The 22,734-nt window shown below is 36.9% G+C and overlaps 1 protein-coding gene across 8 annotated transcripts in view; it reads left to right on the top strand.

Annotated features, from left to right (window-relative positions):
- Nucleotides 1-22,734, top strand: part of EFR3A (EFR3 homolog A) — an 83,082-nt gene that overhangs the window by 11,175 nt on the left and 49,173 nt on the right. For 4 of the 8 annotated variants that reach the window (XM_083822254.1, XM_083822252.1, XM_083822253.1 and 1 more), the window contains 3 exons: nt 13,112-13,188; nt 14,912-15,039; nt 15,691-15,841. In XM_083822254.1, coding sequence (XP_083678380.1) covers nt 13,112-13,188; nt 14,912-15,039; nt 15,691-15,841 — 356 coding nt within the window. Of the gene's footprint in view, nt 1-6,056; nt 6,989-7,054; nt 9,404-13,111; nt 13,189-14,911; nt 15,040-15,690; nt 15,842-22,734 lie in introns of those variants that run through there. The other 4 variants (XM_083822248.1, XM_083822255.1, XM_083822250.1 and 1 more) reach the window with 4 other exon arrangements.

The following is a 22,734-nucleotide window of genomic DNA, read 5'->3' as shown; positions in this document are numbered from 1 at the left end:
CATATGGACTATCTTTCCTGTCACCGCTATGTCACAAGGATACCCAGTGGTGCTCAGAAAATCAGGTACTTAGTGAATTGCTGAAGATGGAAATAAGCTGTGTATGTGAATCTTGGCTTTCAAAGAGTGCTGTTTTGTTTCTAGAAAATGACATAATCCAAGATTAATTCTTAGAGCAATTAGACAGAAAGGAGTAGAAAGCTTGGGTAAGTAGGTTAATGAGACTTTTCCTCATCCAGTAAGTTGTAGATATCAGCTGATGTTCACGTCCAAAGGTGAACAGTTCTGGATTTTCCTGTTTTGAAGGTGCTTAGGTGAACAAAGTGCTGCTTGATTCCATATTTTTTGAGTTCATGTCTTTGAAGTATTTTAGTAAATTCTGTTTGTTTGTAGCTGATAAGTTCGAGGGAATGACCTGTGACTCTTGTTAGTATCCCAGATAACTCAGACAACACAAACCTTTTGGTACCCATGTAGAGGTCAGTATGAGATTTTCCAACATAAGGGGTATGTCATAATTGTTCACATTTCAAAAGTTAAAACAATTACAAAATTCTTATCTTGCAGAAATATATGTAAGAATCTTAAGACTAGCAACTAAAATTAAGAAACTTCTTAGGTTGCCTACAAACAAAATATAAAAAGCAAATTAGTTAAATCTATTGATGTTTTGTTTTTTTTTTTTCTCGAACAGGTATTTAAATAAGTAAATGTACTTGTATAGAGTGAATATTGCAGTAGTCTGACATGCATGCTCTTAATTCATAGGAAAAAAGTTTCAGGATACTTGAATTGCCTACCCTGTGATAATTTACATGTGAAAATAACTGTGCTCACGAAAAGAACATTACTAAAGTGCAGCTATTTTATGTTTAAGAACTTAGGCTTCTTTAAAATATTGAATTATCTTTCTAAACTAGAAACATGGCAATAAAATTAATCTTTCATAAAGATGTGAAGAATCCTGAGAAATTATGTGGCAAAAGATAAATATGTGAGTATAAAATAAGCACATTTTTTAGTTCTTTTTAAATTCAGTGGCTTAAAAAATAATAAAACTATAACAAAAGTAGAAGAAAGGAAAAATAAGGAAAATCATGGCCTCTGAACACAGTCAAATCTTCATCCTGTTTCTCTATCTAAGTGCAATAATTTAAGTGTATGAGTTGTGAAAGATTTTTTTTTTCTCCATAGTTGGATTTAATTTAGTGGACTAGAACACTTCCATCCCCATGTTTGCAGGGCAAGAGTTGCCAGCAGTATGCTGTGTATTCAATATTCATAAGAATTTTGTGTGAATGGAAAAAGCAGATGTGTGTGTCTTGGCATGTGTCATGTCTATTGCAGACCTTTAATCTGTGTGTCTTGTTCTAACTTATAAAAAGAACAGACATAGCTTGCCTGAATAATATAAACAATCGAAGAGCCTTAGATTTAGACTGGAATTGTCATTAGTTTATTGTCTTGGTTTTGTCTGGGATAGAGTTAATTTTCTTCGTAGGGGCTGGTATGTGCCATGTTTTGCATGTAGGAGAAAAATAATGCTGATAGCACACCGATGGTTCAGTTGTTGCAGAGCAGTGCTTGCACAGAGCCAAGGACTTTTCAGTTCCTCGTGCTGCCAGCAAGGTCCCTGGGGGTGCACCAGGAGCTGGAGGGAACACAGCCAGGACAGCTGGCTCAGACTGACCAAAGGGACGTCCCATACTGCATGGTGTTGTGCTGAACGATGAATGTGGGCTGGAGGCAGGGGCACTGCTCGGGGACAGGCTGGGCATTGGTCAGCGGGGGGCGCGCAGTTGCCCTGTGCATCACTTGTTCTGTGTGTGTATATGGAGAAATATATAAAATTCTCACTATTTTCCCTTCAGTTCTCTCCCCCATCCCACAGGAGGAGGGGGAGGGAGTTAGCAAACCACTGCTGGGTTAAACCACAACACTTACCAAATTCAGACAGCAAAAACCTAACTTATGTTCATACAGCTTAATTATTTGCAGGATGTTCTTATGTTGTATCAAGTCCAAGAGGATTTTGTTGTTGTTGTTTGCCAGAAGTCTGGCTTTTACAGGAAACATCAGACGCATTGAGGTGGTTAACAACATGCTCACGTATATCTGCTTCTTTGTGTATGATTATAAAGCTGTCTGTCTTCGACGCTGAGCAGTTTGGTGGGAACAGAGTGGCAGCAGCAAAGGGATGTAGCCTTTAGGTAATGAAGATGCACAGAAGAGCAATCAGTTGCGTATACATTCCTTGTGTACCCCATGGCTGATTAGAAATTACAGGAGGGGGAAAGCTGCTTTTTAATTAGCTGGGATACATGGTTCTAGACAGAGCATTCAAGGTATATATCCTACCACTAGGTTTACTGTTTTGGAGGGGAGAAAACCGTTCAGAACCTAGTAGTAGCTACTTTTCAGTTATTCTGGGACATCTGAATTGAAGCTGGAACGCTTTTTTGGAACTAATGGGGAAAATTAATATTCACGAGGATATTTTATAATTCAGATTAAACTAGAAGGGTTATTTTTGATGAAACTTCTGTCCTTCATGTCTGTATTAAAAACTGTTAATACTGAAAAGTTGCTCCATGAACTTCTGTTTATTTTAGCACAAAGCTGGTCTTCTGTGAGGGCAGGATGAGCTAGAGTAGGGCTGTCTTCAGAGAAGAAATCATGTAAAATGATCACAGGCAGGACTTGTTCTTAATAATATGTAAAGATTTAAAAAAAAAAAATAAATTCTAGCCCCAAATAATTTTCATGTTCTATGTGTACATCCACATGTCCAAATGGAAATATCCCTTTCTCTCAATTCTTTTTGAGAAGAACAAGTGGGTAGGGACAAACATGAGCAGGGTACTTAATTGAAAACACATTGTATTCTTTAAACAGGAACAGAGGTTTTATCGCATTTTGGGCCCTATCTGTATGCAGCCATGTACAGTGGGGGGGAAAAAAAAAAACTAATTTATATAATGTGGTATTAAACTACTTGTAAACAGAAAGTTTTGCTTTTAATTAGGAAATGTTCTTCAAATTTGTGTATGTGTTCCGAAGTCTACCGCTAACAGAATCACAGAATCGTCTAGGTTGGAAGAGACCTCCAAGATCACCTAGTCCAGCCTCTGACCTAACACTAACAAGTCCTACACTAAACCATATCACTAAGCTCAACATCTAAATGTCTCTTAAAGACCTCCAGGGATGGTGACTCAACCACTTCCCTGGGCAGCCCATTCCAATGCCTAACAACCCTTTCAGTAGAGAAGTTCTTCCTAACATCCAACCTAAACCTCCCCTGGCGCAACTTTCACCCATTCCCCCTCGTCCTGTCAGCAGGCACGTGGGAGAACAGACCAACCCCCACCTCGCTACAGCCTCCTTTAAGGTACCTATAGAGTGTGATAAGGTCGCCCCTGAGCCTCCTCTTCTCCAGGCTGAACAATCCCAGCTCCCTCAGCCGCTCCTCGTAAGACTTGTTCTCCAGACCCCTCACCAGCCTCGTCACCCTTCTCTGGACTCTCTCGAGCACCTCGATGTCCTTCTTGTAGCGAGGGGCCCAAAACTGAACACAGTACTCGAGGTGCGGCCTCACCAGAGCCGAGTACAGGGGGACAATCACTTCCCTAGCCCTGCTGGCCACGCTGCTTCTTATACAAGCCAGGATGCTTAAGTATACTTAAATGGGGGCAAATAATTCTCGTTTTTAAAGTTGTCTGACTGTGTTTATTATTGTTATTCAGAGTGTTTTAGTAGAAGGAAGGATGTATAGATCAAAACACTTTTGCTTGTCTTGTATATAATTAAGTGATTTACTCTGTATTTGTTAAAATCTAGTTCTCTGAGCTAAACCTACTCACTCCATAAGGTTTGAGGCTTCCAAAAAGAGGCCTGTGAACCTTGTCAGTTCTCTTGAGCATCATTTTCTCTGAGCAGAAAGATGGTCAAAAGTGTAATATTTTGAGAATTTTTGCCTCTGCAGCTGTGTTCCACCTCGTGGTTTAGATGAAGAAAACGAGATTGAATTCATGTAGTTGTGTTGTTCTAAGGATTAAAAAAAAAAGTAGCCGTAGTCACAAAACTTCTTCACATTGCTCTACATTCAGATTTTTCAGTGCAAGACACTTCCAGTGATTATTTCCCAGAAGTCTTGCAACCCTGGTCACTTGGTGACCAATTACTAGCTGATCTGAAGTGAACTTGTTTTCTGTAGGGCAGGTGGTGATCAAAGTTTCCCAATGCCATCCTTCAGGATCTCTTCAACTAGGGTAAATGAGTAGTATTGACAAAACCATGCATGCCGTTGGCCTTCATGACCATACAAACGTTGGTAGCACTTGACACAGTTCCATCTGTTGCTTGGTGTAGGGAAGCTACAGCTCAAAACCAGAAGAGGCTACTGTGTAATACAGATCATAATTGACTAGCAAGGTACATCTATAAACACGTTGACAACTTTCCCACACATCAGGAGCCGTTCCAGTTTCTTTCATGATTCTGCTCATGGATTCAAGGTATCTACTGAATGGCAGAACTGGTCATGGTGTTTAGGTGACCGGTTGTGGGGCAAGAGATGCCAAGTAATCCAGATTTGCTACAGCCATAATTTTGAGTCCAATTGTGCCATTAATTGTACCATTACCACGTTCATGATGGAAGCTTTTATAATTTATCATTACCAGGTGGATGGCTTTGCTCTAGCCCCTACACTGTTATCATGTCATGTCCTAATGCTCTGCCCAGATGTTCCTAGCTGGGCTTCTTCAGTCACAGCATCTGCCCTGCGTGAACCTGTAGAGCGCTTGACTTCTGTCTCCCATAACTTTGAAGATCATATCCAGACTCGTGCTCTTGTACCAGCTTTCTTCTGATGCCTTCTTCCCTTCTCCTCTCACCCTCGAAACACACACAAATGTGAGGTACTCCAGAGGCAATGGATTAGTTTATGTGAGTATCTGTAGCAAAACAGAAGGGACCAGCAAGTGCTCAAACAGCAAAGTAACTTCATTCCTTGTAGGGGGTGAGGGCTGTGTCCAGGGAAGCATGAAAAAACTCATTTAGAACTTGAAACGAACGGGGAGTGGGGAGAGTGACATGGAGGAAGGTCTGTCTGTCTGTCTGTCTTGTCTGGAGCTCGGATTGGGATGGAAAGGTATGAACAGCTTGAGCATCTGGGAGGGACTCTGCAGTCTGGGCTTAAGTAGCAGTCAGTCATCAAAGCTTGTCGAGGCATTTAGCCAAGTGCATAGATAAATATTTTTACCTGTAGTGCATGCGATCGTGGCTGACCAGAAGGATGATTAGGAGGTTCCAGAGGGAAACAGTAGCCTTCTTGGAAAATTCTTGCACTGACACATCTCAGCTGCTTTTTGCTAGAGGCTCTTGGCCACCTTAGAGACAGGTCGTATTGCTGCTTCTCCAGTTACCTTTCAGGCTTTTAACCAAGCCTGCCATTGTGTCCTTCCTCTCCTTCAAGCACAACCAATGCCATCTCCTGCAGAATGATCTTCCAGGTTAGATGATGTTCCTTCCGTAACTGCTGCAATGTGGGAACAAGGTGGTAGGGGAGGTGATTCAAAAAGCAAGGCAGTCAAAAGCATTGTGGCCAACAGGGCAAGGGAAACGGTTGTCCCCCTCTGCTCTGCTCTCATGTGACCCCACCTGGAGCCCTGTGCTCAGCTCTGGGGCCCCCAGCACCGGAAGGACATGGACCTGTTAGAATGAGTCCAGAGGAGAGGCACAAGGATGATCAAGGAGCTGGAGCACCTCTCCTGTGAAGACAGGCTGAGGGAGTTGGGATTGTTCAGCCTGGAGAAGAGAAGACTCTGGGGAGACCTTAGAGCGGCCTTCCAGTACCTAAAGGGGCCTACAGGAAAGCTGGGGAGGGACTGTTTGTCAGGGGGTGTAGGGATAGGACATGGGGGGATGGCTTTAATCTAAAAGAGGGAAGATTTAGGTTAGATATAAGGAAGAAATTCTTTACTCTGAGGCTGGTGAGGCACTGGCACAGGCTGTCCAGAGAAGCTCTGGATTCCCTATCCCTGGAGGTGCTCAAGGCCAGGCTGGATGGGGCTTTGGGCAACCTGGTTTGGTGGGAGGTGTCCCTGCCCCTGGCAGGGGGGTTGGAACCAGATGGGTTTAAAGGTCCCTTCCAACCCCAAACTGTGCTATGGTTCAGTGATTGTCCAGAGGGAGTTATAATGCAGACAAGTACATGCAGGCCAATACATCCCCACTTTATACTGATTTATGAAACACCTTGCTATGAAATCAATATTTGTTTATAAGTAGGAGTATCGTGACCTCTTTTTTCCTCCTTCGCTGAGTTTATCCCCCAGAATTCGTTTCCTGCCCACAAACTCCATACTGAAAGCAGGAATGAAAATTGCGCTTGACCAAAATATTTTTACTGGGTACGTGTTATCAGTGCCAGCTGTGATGGGGAAGGGTCAAGGAGATATATACAGATGTGTATTTCCAGATGTGTTTTCTGGAGTGGGAGTGATAAAATTTCCTTTTTCAGTTGTTTTATTGATAAGAAGTAAATGACCTTGTTGTGGCCAACAGAAATATAAGTAGCAGCAAGAACTAAGAGGCAAAATGCACTGTAAGTCAGAGAGCTTCTTTCACTGGGACCAGATTAATTTTAGACGTTGTTAATAACATTTTAAAAATAGACAGCTCTGGTAGTATCTCATAGTAAGAAAAGAAGAGGCGGTGTTGAAGAGAACAGAAATGAGCAAGTAAAACAAAGTTCCCATGTGAAAACAACAAAGGTGGGAGAAAGAAGAGACTGGATGGAAACACTGTAGGCAGCGGAACTTGTGAAAAAGAATGTAACCAGAGAAGTTGCTGTAATGGAAAACTTCTTTTTAATGGATTAAAAGTCTTTAAAACGCACCGTCCCAAAGATAATATCGTCCCTGGGGATTTGTTTTAATTGCTAATGGTTTTGAAAAGAAAAGTTCACTGAAGAAGCTTAGTGGTAAGCTTTATTTAACTAGATTTTTTTTTTATTATTTCTTGCTAGTAGCTTGATGTGCATTGTCATTTCTTGTTTTCACAGAAAGCTAATGTTCCAGCTATTTTAGCATGCTTTTTACTGTAGCTTTCTGTACATATTTCCATGTTGATTCAACTATAGAAGGACACATCTTGAACTCTTACTAAACCAGAATTAGCTTTACTGTAAAAATATAGTCTAGGGAGAAAATTGTTTTGTTACGTTTTGGTTTTGTTTACTTTTGAATTTATTTTAAATTAACTGAGCACCAAAATATAGATATATATATTTAAATATACAATTGCCAAACCTAAGTATTGGATGGAATTTTTCTTTGCAGAGTTTTAGTGGAGAGAGGCTAGAAACTGGCTGTTTAGAAGGCAAATAGCACAAGAGTGGGTAAGAGGTGGAGAAAAGGAGAGGTTGATCTGGGGGATGGGACCTCATCTGTCTCCATGATGAGTCCTCTGTTCTCCCTCAAAGCGCATCGGGGGACGCTGCAGTGGCTGATTAGTGTGTCCTTATTGTATTTCTTCTTTTTATAGCAAGGTGAAGAATATTTTTAATTAACTTCCTTATATGGCCAGAATAATTTCCGTCTTCCAAAGTATTTGAACTGTTTTAGTAGCAGATGGGGATTGTCCTTGAAAATAGTTTTAGCTCTGAATTAAATGCATCAACTGATACTAACAGTTCACTAGCCAGGTATACTTAGGGTAGTGGTTGGTGTTATTTTGCATGCTTTCCCCTATATTTGAAGCAAATTTGTTTGCGTATATTTACCATTTCAGATAAAAGAAGATAACCAAAACAAAAGTTTATTACATAAAAGTAAAGCACTCTATTTTTACATACTTGTATTTTAGTATATTGAGCATCCAGATGTAATTTCAGTACTGTTCAGTTTTCATCTTGATGATAGCAAAATCTACATTCATCTGTAGACACAGACTTTAATGTTGATTAGACTTCTTGAAAGAACAAGAGGTTTTGGAAAATCTCGAGAGATGATAAAAATCCGAATGACCATATCCAAGCTTGACACATAATAAAAATATGCATTAAGTGAACATGGGATATTTTTTCATGTTGTTAATGTACTGTGCTAGAAGAGCAGTATTAGTGAATGTTTAGAAGAAATTCTAGCATAAGATAAATAGTACAGTCCAATTATTTTGCTGATGTTTTGATAGAGGAAAATGATTTGACTGTTTTAAACTTGATGGAGAGAACTAGGTGCTTGATGTCAAAAGCCAGCTTCAAGTTTGTTTTTTTTTTTATTATTTTTTTTTTTTCACACGAATAAGATACAGCAGTGAACATTTAGACAAGTGCTTGTGACATAAAACTTCTTTGCCATGTGCATTTATCTAGCTCACAGTGTAGGATTTCTTTAGTAAGCTATGTGGTAATAGTTCAGTGTTTTCTCTCAATTTACATGCAGTAAAGAGTAGCTTATCACCTCTAGAATTGTAATAATTATTATTTACTAGAAATTATTATTTGTGAACTTAAGAAAAACTACCTCAATTTCCAGGCTGTTTAAACTATATGAAAATCCTGTGTGTTGTCCAAGTGGATGTAAAGTAGGAAATAAAACACGGAAATGATGGAAAGCAGTGGGAAGTTCAACTTCAGAATTGTTGAACTCAAAATGGAATTTCTCCTTGATGTATCATACTCTTTGTAAGTAAGGATGTTAAGGAGTTAAATTCTGTAACCCTTGCTTAAATTCAGAGGTTTTATTAGAGATAATGTTAATTTCATTAACCTATTTATATTTGAAGTGTTTTTGTAATCTGAAACCCTTCTGTTTAAAAAGCCTTTTTGGTTAGCAGCCTGTCTTAAATAATTCTTTTGTGGTCATTCTTCAGCAAGACCAAGGGAGTATGTTTTTCCCGAAATAATTACATCTACGGTGATATGTGGCAACTGAATGAACACAGGTTTTTCTGAAACTATGCTGATACTTTTCCTGGTAGTCACAGAATTAAAAAAAAACAACCTACATGTTCCAGGGAAGTTTAGGTGATGGACCTGGCTCTCTTCAGCTTCCTTTGATGAGCTGTGAATCCCATGTCGACAATATATATTTTCTTATTCTTTTTTCGTGCCTGGCCTCGTTAACAGAATCTGATACTGAAGTTTTTCACGTGTTTGTTGGCTTTATGTAGATGTCACAGAGCTAATCAGATAAGCTTACAGTGTTGCAGAGCCCCCACGGGAAGTAACTGCTTCTGTGCTAGTGCGAGAGCGCAAATTTCTGAAAAAGGACAGAGATCCCGGGGAGTGAAATCCTACCCAGGATGAGGCAGTATGTTCAAGTTCCAACTGTTGAGCAAGAAAAAGCCTATGATTATAATTCTGCTTTTGAACCGAGACCATGTATGTGTTTGGGTAGGTGAAATTACCATTTTCTGATTAAGTAGACTATTTATTTCTTCTTATTGATACTGTGTAGAATAGATGTGTGTAAAAGGAAATACCCTTACGGCTGATGAATATGTACAGTCTTAACATGAAAATCAAGATTATGGGGTTCTTTTAGCATTTTTAAATGTGGAAAATCCCACTGTTGCTGAAATAAAAATCAATATTGTTTAAAACTTTTACGTTGACTAACTTATAACAGCATGAAGTTCTCTGCAGAAGGCTTTAACCTTCGTATTTACTTGTATAAAATGGCTTAACGCTGGGGGATCGTTAAAATGCAAATTATGCCTGACACTGGAAGGAAATTGTCATAGCAGTTTGGGTGAAAAAATGCTTAAACTGGAGCAGGTTCATTTTACGCTGTTTAGTGGCAAAACAGCTTATATGTGTGAGGTGAATCTGTTTATTTGTATCAAATTTATCATGTTTAAATGTTCATCTAAGATATAATCAATTTTCAATGGCTTAGCTTCTCCCTATCTTTTAAAGCATTCATCTTTCCTGGTATATTTAGTGAAATCTTGAAACATTTATTTATTTATTTTAAATTTTGTTTAGTTCAATCTATTGTTAACACTTTGTTATTCTATGTTTTTTTATTCATAATTTTTATTCATAATTTTATACATTATATATTCTTACATATGTTTATATTAATATTTCCTGATTATTATCAAAATGCTGAGCAATGATAAATAATTCTCCCACTAAATCTGTCTCATGACTGTTAATTGTTTTGGTTGTATTTTTTCTTCCGTTCTGTGGAGACCCTCTCTCCTAGTTTTTCTGATAGAGTTCTGTTTAAATTTCCATACTCAAAAAAATAATTTGAGGCTGAAAGCTTTGATAGATTAGCTCTAGCTTTCTAATATCTGAATGTTTTGTTTAATCAGGAAAAATTTTATAATTCAATTCATATTCATTTAGTTTCTATTTTATTGATGGTAGTGTGCTTTGAAATTTCTTTTTCCCTGTAAACTGTACTGTAATTAAATACATAGCAATGTAAAGATACTATAGAAAATTCAGAACTGGGGGAAAGATAATTTTTTCAAATCTTATGTAATAAACATATAGTTTGTCCTTTTTCTTTTTTTTATCTAAAATTGACTCTGTGCCATAAATTTGAAGAGCAGTATTAGAACACCGCTGAGTTTCCATTAACTGAAACCATTTGGTTAGGCTGGGAGAATGAGCTGGTCCTCTGTTACCTGATATTTCACCCTTCTCTAATGAGCGACTGTATCCAGGTTTTATGTTCAATGTATGTAACTACCACAGCTCTAAAATACCTTTTGTAGACTTACATTGTAGTTCTTTGCAAGAATTTTCTTCTCCTGTCAATGGGAGAGAAACTAACTCTAAAAGTGTGTTACGATATCTTCTGTTCTTACTTCAGATAGCTGCAGAAAAATCCTGGACTACACTATGCTGTAAGAATTTTTTGTTGTAACTAGTACTAATCAAACACAGCATTTACCTGGGGCTGGTGTTAGTAGTCTGTGAGGCAGGAAAACATAAGGACAAAGAGTGTTGAGACAGATGTTGAGCTGCGTATCTAATTCTAATTAATTCAAATAAATTAATAAATTAATTCAAATAAAACATCCAACAGAGTTTTATTTTGATGATTTACTTGAGTTTCACAATAATGTCATGTACTAAACGCGTAAGAGGTACTCCTATCTTCCTATGATTTTACTTGATTTTGAAATGTTACAAAACATTGCTGTCAATAGAAGAAATTCCTACAGCTGAATCAGATCTGTTTTAAGACAAGCAGGTTTTTAACCTCTTGATTCGGTTATAGCTACATTTTCTAATGACATTTGAAATAAGTTTTGATTTTATCTACTTAGTACCTACATCTTTTGTGTAAATATAGAGTTTCATGTTGATTGGACCTCTGTGAGTAGATGTCAGTAGAAATAGATATAGGAAAAATTTGACAGTAGTAACAAAGTACTGTTTCACACAGAAATCCCCAATATTGCAGTTGTTTATTACTTGAGTGCTTTTTGTTTTCGTAGTTCTGTTTTGAGGTCGTAGTTCTGCATTCCTCTTAGTGATGATATTAGACTCTCTAATTCATTAATTGAGTTAAAAGACTGCCAAAGAGAACCTAGAGTCAAGGTCTACCTTCAGAATCGTAGATCTACCTCTCATCATTGCTTCTGGTTAAATAAATTGTGAGAGTGAAGTTGTCAGACTGTGAGTAGTATTCAGGTTTTTGTTGCAAAAAAAATTACCATCAGAAAGCAGGTGGCATAGAGGAGCAAAGTCTACTCATGTAGAGTCTTGTAATAAAAGAGTACAGCAGCAGAAGTCTTAGTCTTGAATCTCCCAGATGTTCTGAAAAATATGATTCAAAATAGCTATAGTTTCTTGGATATCTTAAGTAAAGAAATATCAAATCCTGGTATATTTGTCTAATACTCCTTAGCAGGATGAAAAATTTTCAGATATATTGTAAACAACAGGTATCCCCAAGATAACCCTTATTCTTTTCTCTATTTTGAAATGGCTGTGACTAACCTTTGGAAATTTTACTATTTTGAGCAAAGTTTTATGATTTTTGCATACATAAATGGGTATCTTTCATAAGGTATTTTTAAGGTACTTAGCTACTGTGAATGCTGTAGGTATTGAGATTTGACAGACTACTTAGGATCCTCGTACAGACTTGGTATATTATTATACAGTATATTATTGCTATAGTTTCAGCTCAGTGGCTCTTGTACATCAAAGCTGCTTTAATGTTGATCTGAGACGTGACTAATGAATTAGTCTGGTAATATCTCCACAGAAAAATTTAAAACAGGATTTGTCGAAACACATTCCTTGGGAATGCACTGCACTGACAAAAGAATGGGATAGATATCTGGAAGCCTTTTTTTTTTTTGTGCTGATTTTTTTTTTCACTTTATTTGCTATTTTTAATACAAACTGGAGTTATTCCAAAGAACTGGTAGTCCTGAATCCTAGATTTAAAAAAAAAAAAAAAAGAAAAAACATACTTCATAAGTTTCTGTCTTCCTAGAGTATCTTTTTAAATCAATAGAATTACAAGTTACATTGTTCTGATTATCATTGTATGAGTACAGTATCAGTAGTAGAGTAGAAATGAGGTCAGAAAAATACCTTTCTTCACTTCAAGTGACTTTTTTTCTGATGCCAAATAAAATAGTGGGATAATGAAGTGGATTATTTGTTTTGTAAATTGTAGTTTATAGCACATTATATGGTTGCCTGTAAAATGCAACGAAGATCTTATTTCTGGATTTTTAAGAGGAGTAGACATAATGTCGTTTCAGTTAGGTTTTGAAATGATAATTTATAATGAAGGTAGAGCACTGAAGAAATAGTTGTAATATCTTGATCTTTCTGCATATTTTTAAGTATGGCTTGATGACAGGTGCATTTCTGATATCCAGCATGTGTTCATATTTTCTCATGTATTGCATTATAACAACTTTACTTATTTGACTTCCCAGTCATTTTCAATTACTGTTATTTTGCTTAAGTGCTGAACGTAACAAGCTGTAACAAGCAGCTACATTCATTTTATTTTTCTTTTTTTTTCCTCCGTGCTTGTTGGCTGCTCACTTAGAATGAAATTATCAGAGTTCCTAAAGTTTTGTTCTAAATTCTATTGGATAAATCTCTCTGCAGGAGTGTGCTGTTGCTGTGCCGCATTGCGACCTCGCTACAAGCGTCTGGTAGATAACATATTTCCTGAAGATCCAAAAGTGAGTGAGGACTTAAAATTGTAAAGGGATTGGTTATTGAAAATCTATTCAGAAGCTAATGCTTTAGCATTTCTTTTTTCTTATTTCACAGTAAATTCTGTCTTAATACTTTGTATCTTTGACAGAGATTGGTAGAAGAATTTAGCTGGAAGGGCACTTGTGCAGATCATCTTGTCCCAGTCCCTTTTCAAAGCAGGGCATCATGTACTGGAAAAAAAACACCAATATGTTTTGTTCAAGTAAATAGAGGTTTAATTAAACATGGCCTGCTGCAGCAGAGGTAGCACTTAACTTCATAATGATTTAGAACCATGAACACTTCTTTTGCTGTGTTTGGCAGGTATGAACATTTCACTTGAACAATCTTGGAGCTGTATTAAAGCCCAACTATTATTCTCTGGAAACAGTTTCTGTATTAACATTTGTGTATAGCTATTTTATCTACAATTAACATTCTGTATATATCTATACATAACCATGTGATAGTTCAAAGTAATCAAAAGCTTATGTTTATGCGGCTGTATTTTTTAAATGTTACCAGATTTTGTTATCTTTTATAATAGTATAGGTGAGCAGAGCAATCAGCATTCATACAAGGTTTGGTTTATAGACTATGTGGGCTTTAAAATTACTTTCTTGTTTTTTTAAGAATTTTTAAGAAATGTGTTGATACTGAGTGTTAGTTACTATGTTAATGTATGTTATTGGCTTCACATACAGTGATTTCCGTTTAATACAGTACACTGACAGCATGGAACCATAGGGTTTTATGGATTTGTTTTAATCTACTTGTTTGTGACACAGGTATAGAAACACCTCAAGTAACTACAGTTGTAGCAGAGCTGTAATCTCACTTGGTGGCTCTGAACTGTTAATCCTTAGTCTCTGTGTTAATACTCATTGGCTCAGTGTAGGACACAAGCCAGCCTCAGATGTTTCACTGAAGCCTTGTCTAAAATACTAGAAGACTTGCTTGATAAAATGCACTGACTGTCTTTAAAGCTTCAGTAACTTGTTTGAAAAAGACAATGTTTTGGAAACTTACAGCGAAAAAAGAAAAAAAAGGCAAAAAAAAAAAAAAAAAGCCTTATTCTTCTTACTTGACAGTTGTAGTTAGTACCTGTAGTACCTCACCTAAAGGTGTCTGTATCACAGTTCAGACTAAATGGGTATGTGTAACTAATTTGTTAATTACTGCCTCATCCTGTTCTAAAAATTAGCCTTCGGGTACCCTGTGTGTCAGCCTTGTCCAAAATATGACAGTGACAAAATGAACAAGATTATGGTTTAAATCTTTTGCATAGTCTGTCGACTTTTCAGAATTATCCATCAGATATATGATGACGTTTGGGGGGGTAATTGGAGAAGAAAAAGTGACGTACCAGTGGGGAAAATGTGTTGCAGCACTGATAATGTAGGTCAGTAAATATCTGCTTTTGGAATACTTGTCTGTGTCCATCCCATGTCTGTCCTTCCCCACCTCCCAAATGATGGGAGAAGTTACTTCATTTATTTCAAAAATATCTTATGTAATTTTTTAAGTTGTTGATTTTTGCAGCTTAGCTGTTGACAATTTTTTTTAGAAGTTATATATTTTGAGTAGTGTATTCCAGTTTGTACGACTCAGATTTTTTGCTTTGAGTATCCAAAAGGAAAAAACTTCAAAAGCTTCATAATTTTTGTGGATTTTTATTTTATTTTTTTTACTTCTGTGTGTCCTTAGGATGGTCTTGTTAAAGCTGATATGGAGAAGCTGACTTTCTATGCGGTTTCTGCACCAGAAAAGCTGGATCGAATCGGTGCTTACCTAGCAGAGAGACTGAGCAGAGATGTAGTCCGGCATCGCTATGGGTAAGGAAATAAGTCGCAGCGTTAAAAATAGGTGCTAACATGTAGCTGCATTTAGGTCAGAGCAAAGATGATGAGTTTAGGAGGTAAGATACAGAGTCAAAAGAGAAAGATTTTAAAGAACATGGAAATGGCATAGGAAGCTACTGAGTGTAAGAAGTGGCAAGAACTGCAAAAGAAAGGCAGTATTCGTCATGGGCCATCTTTGGCATTCATGATGTTAAAAGCTATTTTTATAACTTCCATAGAATGGATAAAAGACCATTCATTAGGCTAACTAGTTTGGCTTGCTCCTTTTCTCATTCATTTAATTAGAATGTCCTCTCGCTGTGCAGGAGGATGGATAAGTTAGTGGTTTTCCATACCAGGGTTTGGGTAGAGAAGTTGTAGACTAGAAAGCTAGGGTCTATAATTGAAAACAAAATGTGTTAGAATAGAAAATTAAACTGTGTTTACTCAGTTAGAAAATATTATGATATTCTTTCTAAAAACTTTTGTGTTTTTTTTAAAGAAGTCAGAAATACCATTCACTTCCATTTTTAGATCCTATGAAAGATGTGCCTTCACCTTTTCTTTCTAATTTACTTTAGTGATAAAGACCTAATGATAAACTTAACACGCATATTTGTGAGTCTCTCCACAATTAATTTTCAGGTATGTCTTAATCGCCATGGAGGCATTGGACCAACTTCTAATGGCTTGCCATTCTCAAAGCATAAAGCCGTTTGTGGAAAGCTTCCTTCATATGGTGGCCAAGCTTCTGGAATCAGGAGAACCAAAGTTGCAAGTTCTTGGAACTAATTCTGTGAGTAAACCCAGATTCTAATTGAAATCAGAGTAAGTCTTTGCTTATTTGCTGAGGCAAAATAATTCCAGAATTCACAAAATATCTCCAATTTAACATGAATTGAGAAGATTCTGTGAACGGAATGATATGCTGTTTGGGCCTAAACACAGAACATAGACCAGATGGAGCCAGAAAAACGTGTTCCCATTTAGTCTCTAAGACTCTTTTGATGCTTGGGCTCATTCTCTGTGGTAGTAACTTCTCCTGGAAGAAATTGAAAAGCTGTTCTGTCAATTCATATTTTGAATCTTTTTAACAGACCTCCTGAAGCCATTGGTGTAGGAAAGACAATGTTTTCTTGCTTTCAGCAACAAGAGAAGTGGTGAGAGAAAGAGGAAGTAACATCCGTCTCCACAGCACTGACACTGTGGAGAAAGACTCCTATTAGTTCAAAAGTAGCCAGGAGGCAAAAGCCTTCATTATTCTTAACTATTTAGCTTATGTATTTCAGGGTCCACATCCTGGCTTGAAAGGCAAAACTAAAAGTATCAAAGTGAAGACTTGGAGATCAGTTTTCCTAAATAAAGTGATGGATGCAATTAATATTATAGTCCTCTGATGCTTTTGCTATAACCATTGTATTTCCCAGGCGGTACAGCATGGTTCTGAGAAATTTCAGGATGGTGATGTGGACTGCTTTCACCTAGAGTGATTATTTTTACATGAGTAAAGAAGTAATGCGTGCATTTTACATACATTGCCATTCTTAGCAGCGTTTGGGTTCTCTGGATTCTATAAAAATGTTGGTCTTTCCTTTGGGCATGATTCCCAGTTGGTGGAATTAAATGGAGTTGTGGTTCAGAGAGACAGGAAGGTGTATATATTAGTGATACTACTCTGGAGTAGAATTCCGTACTATAGTTGAACACAGATGGTTCTTGCTGTGGTGGAGGGGAAGTAGTGTCTCCTTGCACACCAAACTAACAGGGCAGTTTTACTGATGGTAATCATATACACACACATTATAGTTTTATATATATTTATATATATGCATAATACATACATGTATGTCCCTGGAGAGGGACTCTTTATCAGGCAGCCTAGTGATAGGGCAATGGCTGTAAACTAAGACAGGGTAGATTTAGATTAAATATTAGGAAGAAATTCTTTACTGTGAGAGTGGTGAGGCAGTGGGACAGGTTGCCCAGAGAAGCTGTGGATGCCCCGTACCTGGAGGTATTCAAGGCCAGGCTGGATGGGGCTTTGGGCAACCTGATCTAGGGGGAGATGTCCCCTAAAACCCCAGGGGTTTGGAATTAGGTGATCTTTAGGGTCCTTCCAACCCGAACCATTCTGTGATTCTATATATGTGTCTTTTGTTAATTTTGAGCCATACTATCCTGATTTTTTTTGTTTGTTTGCAAAAACAATGCTGGGCAAGACCCCTTTGGGAAATAAGAAATAGCTATGGAACTTGCTTCCTGGGGTACGTAATGGAAGATATGTGTCACTTTCCAGTTGTTTGAAAACCTCAGTGGTAAACAGTTACTGTAAACCTCCACTTTAATATACAAGGCACGCATCTCTTCTAAAAGAATATGCTCTTGAACAGAAGTTCACATTATGGTCATCTGTTTGATATCCCTGTCTGTTCCTAATGAGGCCTTTTATGTGCAAAGTGGATTAATGGAATCCCTAATTTGGGAAATAACTTCTGTTTTTCTGTTGTACTCAGTAACCAAAATAACAACAAGAAAAAAATCCTAAATAAGATACTAAATTATGTAAGAAGAAGAAGAGAGTGAATATATGGCTTTTCAACAGTATTCCAGAGCCTCGTTTTAACCTAATTACACTTATTTCCCTAGGTGCCTTCTGTAGTCAAGAAAGAGAAAAGATAGTCTTCTTGTGTTAACTCTAGAGGAGCGAAATGTATTGGCACTGACAGATTTTCTGTTACTGAGAAAACTGGCTTGCTATGTTCTTAAATAAATTTGATGTCAGACACAAAGAAAGTTTATCATCACATCTAGCCTCTTTTAGATTTTCCTGTACTCCCTAAGAAGGAATAGAAGATGAGTACAGATGGTGAAGAGAAACTGGATTATTTTTTATATGCTTTAGTTACTCTAATGTACCGCTGTGGAGAGGAAATGTATTGCCTGGAAGAGCTATGAGTAAAATAAATTGTATACAAAGTAAATGTCTTTAAACTGGTGAAAAGTCAGGCAGCCTTTGGGAAAGTTTCCGTTTGTTGTTGTTATTTTATTAAACTAAATTTCACACCAATACAACTTCATGATCTCTTTTTGCTTTACAAGGAAATCATTTGATGATGATTTCCATATCATTTTAAGTGTATCTTGATTATTTTCCATTCCAAAGCTGATTTTCAGAGCATCACTGGCATGCAAAGGCGACTGTGTCTTTCAAGTAAGATTTAACTGTCTTAATTGAGTTACAGTTTATTCTCAGCCTCACAAGCAGATTTTACTTGAACTGTGAGAACTCTTGTGATGTTTCACTTGAAAACCTGACTTCTGAACCAAATTTGTGTACTGAATGATTCCTAGTAGTTTAAAGTCTTAGAAGGATCTGAAAGCTGCTGCTGCCTTCAAGGTTTTTCCTTGGCTTGCAAATCTCAGGTTCTTGGAGGCAGAGCTTGCTCTATTTGGTGCTCTGTATCTTACAAAAGGGGAAAAAAAACCACAGAACTTGCTTTCAGCACTTTGGCTTCTGATTTTTTTTTTTTTAAAAGTTAATTTACTTTTTTAAAAGCAAAGCTGAAGATTACTGTTCTGGAAAAATAGTTGTTTTTGCTTTTCATTAGTGTACTTATGTGCCTAATCTTCAGATTGTATAAAATTAATTCCTATGACTTTTTATATGCTTATATTGCATTGTAAATTACGTTAGTTTATTTCTTACAGCAGCAATGATTTTTGTATAACACAGTTGTAAATCTGCTTATACAGGAAGATACTTGAGAACAGCTGAAATGCAATAGTGGATGTCTTGAACTCTTTTTTTTTCTTTGAAATCGACTGGATTTGAAATTGGCAGTGTCTATAAAGTTCAGAATGTCTGTTTCTATCCTGGAAGATATTTTTATTAACCATGTGCTAAGATAGCATATGCTGGTGAGGAAACTGAAAAAAATGTGTAAAAAAAAAAGCTGATACTTTCTTGGCTTAAGTATTATAGAATCTGAAAGCTGACTGCAGTAAATTTATTACTTAGAAACGTATGGAAATACTAAATTTCTCTATCCAATTTACAGAATTTCAGTAACAAAATATCATGTAAAATGTCTGTACCTCTCATGTTCAGATAATGAAATCTATTATTTAGATCTGTAGTGGCTACAGACCAGGGTTATACTGGGGTAGAATCAATTACATTTGTTCATCCTATCAAATAGTGTACAGCTCTAAAATCTTTGAAATTGTGGTCAAGATTTTTGGGACAAGAGGGAGACTTTATTTTTTTAATATTTTAAATTGCCTGTCAATTTATTTAGAGAGGGTCCAGAAAGTTTCTTTAGTGATCAGCTGGTCAAAAGTGATGGGGGTTGTAATTTAGTAAAACGTATCTTAAAATATGCTGAGGCAACTCGGTTGAATTTTTAACCATTTTAAACCATTTTTAAGCTAGTTCAGAATGTTGACTGGATGAATTATCTGCATTTTAACAGTAAAATGTATTTTTCAATTAATCTGTAAAGTTGTATATATATGTATAGAACCCATTATTATCACATTTTAAATTATTTACCTAAATTATTCAATTTAGATCTTTCTTTAGTTGATAGGGCGCTTCATTTTGGAAAGCTGATTTATTTTCGGCATGGGTGAAATAATCATACCATTAGTGACAGCATTGTGCTTCCTGTGCAGGAGGAGCAGGTGACTGTTATTGCCAGCTGTCATCTTGTTTGGTATTTAAAAGAAGATGAGCAGCATCCCAGGTGGAAAAGTGACCAGCCAGTGTCTGATAGAGCAACGAGATTTTTATATTTGTTAGTTTTGGCTTATGATAACACTTGTTTTTGGCTGAACTGAAGTGCTTGCACACATAAATATAATTTAAAATGTCAAGACTGTGAAATTAAAGAATGTCAGAACTAATGTTCCCAGCAGAGTACTGATTTGTTGGTCTTGCTTGTCTTTAGCATACTAATCTGGAAGTATGCGTGGCACCTTATTTGTATTACAAGACCCTTCTTTCCTTCCATGTATCCATGTGGAATTATGTACTAGTAGTGATCTAGAATACAGTGAAGTATTTCATCTCTAGAATCCCTGATCTGTCTTCTTATACAGGAGTTAAAGGTATAGAGAGAGGCAATTACCCTCTCATAGAATGGCTCAGATTGGAAGGGACCTTAAAGATCATCCAAGTCCGACCCCTGCCATGGGCAGGGACACCTCCCCCTAGATCAGGTTGGTCAAGGCCCCATCCAGCCTGGCCTTGAACACCTCCAGGGATGGGGCATCCACAGCTTCTCTGGGCAGCCTGTGCCAGTGCCTCACTACACTTACAGCGAAGAATTTCCTCCTAATGTCTAGTCTAAATCTATCCCCTTTTAGTTTAAGACCATTCCCCCTTGTCCTTTCATTATCTACTCAAGTAAAGAATCCTTCTCCATCGTTTTTTGTAAGACCACTTTCAGTGAGGTCTCCTTGCAGCCTTCTCTTCTCCAGGCTGAACATCCCCAGCTATCTCAGCCTGTCTTCACAGGAGAGGTGCTCCAGCCCTCTGCTTATCTTTGTAGCCCTCCTCTGGACTCACTCTAACAGGTCCACAAACAAGATATCTTCCTATGTGATAGTTTCCTAATAATGAAATACAGTAGTTTTTCTATAAAAGATGGTAATTATTGGCATTATCATCCCCTCCTGCTAAATGAAACATGAAAAAATTGCAAGCTATTAAAGACAGAATTGGGAAGCTCAAATATCAGAAAATACTGCTCAGAACCAGCCTACAGTTCTGCAGATAGATGCTTTAAGTAATGTAATTCAGAGTTAAATACAATGAGTGCTGATAGTTCTTGAACTGCTGCAAAAAGCTGACCTCCTTTGAAGACGTCTAGAGGGTATCAAAAGTTCTGTTCCTACTTCTAATTTTTCTACCTATTAAGTATGGGCTACCTAAGAGTGATAAGACAGCGTAATTATATAGAAGAAATCATGTCCTTAGGAATTTATTTTGAGAACTTGCATGATGTACTCAAAGGACTTGCACAATTTGCTTTTCCCTGGTAATAGGATCCCACTTTATTGATGCAGTCCAGGACAAGCATCTTCTGAATAGCTAATATGTTCCTGCTGTATATAAGGATAGATTTATAAGGTTTTACACTGATTGAATTTTATTGGTTTCAAACCTAATGGAAATAAGATACTACCAATGTAAGTACCTTTTTGTACCTTCTGTATTATACCAATGCCGAAGATGCTTCTACTGGTAAAGCTTCCATAAATTATCAGTGTGTTACTGCAAGCATTTAGTATGACTGAATGACATGTTTACCTCTATAAAAATTTTTAAGTATATCCCCGGTAATTGCTTGGAATTTCATAAGAGTTTTGCCCTTTTTTAAGTCAAACAGTTCCTATAATTGTGTTATGCTTGAAAATACCTTAGGTGCTTAGGAGTCAAATATTTTCTATTTAACAGTAACTTCTAAAGAACATCACTGCTAGGCAAGCAGAGAGCGTAGGCTAACGTGCGCTGTGAAAACTTTCCATTTCTGTTTCATGACAGTGCAACTCAAAACAGCCCTATGACAGTTAGCTTTCCGGTGTCCTAAATGTTCAGTCACCTGAATGCTAATCCTGGAATAGATTTCAGAAGTGCTTTATGTTCAGTGGGTGAAATTGTTACGATGTACAGGAGGGAATCAAAAATTTTTTGTCCCTTTGTGGACATTTTACTGTTAGTTTCATTTTGAGGGGCATAACTTCTAAGTACTTTCATCCCTGCTACAAAGCTACATTCTGATGCAGGATTAATCTCCAGAGAGAGAGTTGGGGAAACTTTTGTGGCCTAAATTCTTCATTTATTCTGACAAAACAATTTCTTAATACAATAAATCTTTCTTTTAGCAAAAGACATTAGAGTTATATAATAAGTTTTCATGTTTGAAGATCCTGTCAGATAAATCTTCATGTATATTTAGATTGTTCCTGCTGATACCAAATGCTGGATGAGTTAATATTCTCATGGCTGCTCCCATAGTATTTTCTGTTCTTTAAACTTTTTGCTTCTGTTCACGTTTTTATGGAAGTTTATGTGAATCAATTGTAGACTTGAATGTTTAAAAAATACTAAGGTCATATTACTCTTTGTTTTCCCCCTGAACTGTATGCTTTATTAAATTTTAAGGACTAATTAGGTTCTAGTTTAATAAATAAATAAATAGAAAGTCTACCTCTGTTTTGTAATTAACAGTTTCATGAAACAAACCAGTGAGACACAAGATACTAAAGCATTTTCCAGCATCCATTGGGAAGGAAATGATTGCTTTTGTAACTGACCATATTGAGAAAACAGCATGGTTGCTGTTCATTTTACTCACAAACCGTGGCAGCAGACTACGAAAACCTATTTTTTTTTTTGCCTGTATGTGAGTTTCTTATCACCTGACTGTAAAAGATTCTCTACAGAAAGATGCATAAAATGAGCTAGTATTTTACAGTTTTGCACCTTTTTAAGGAATGGCTGGGAATATAGTTCTAGAAACTGTAGAAATCTCAAGTGCATCTGTAGCTTACTGTGGGTGAACTGATAGCGTATTTGCAAGGGATAAGTGTCCTAGTTAAAACAGAAAAAATAAAAAGATTATTACAGAGTAGAAAGTATTTTTTTTAGGAATGCACAGATTTCTCTTTCAGCTTGAACGCTAT

The sequence above is a fragment of the Anser anser genome, assembly GCF_964211835.1.
Source record: "Anser anser genome assembly, chromosome: 2".
Classification (NCBI taxonomy): Eukaryota; Metazoa; Chordata; class Aves; order Anseriformes; family Anatidae; genus Anser; species Anser anser.
The sequence above is the reverse complement of the archived record's forward strand: the minus strand, read 5'-3'. Positions and strand labels throughout refer to the sequence as shown.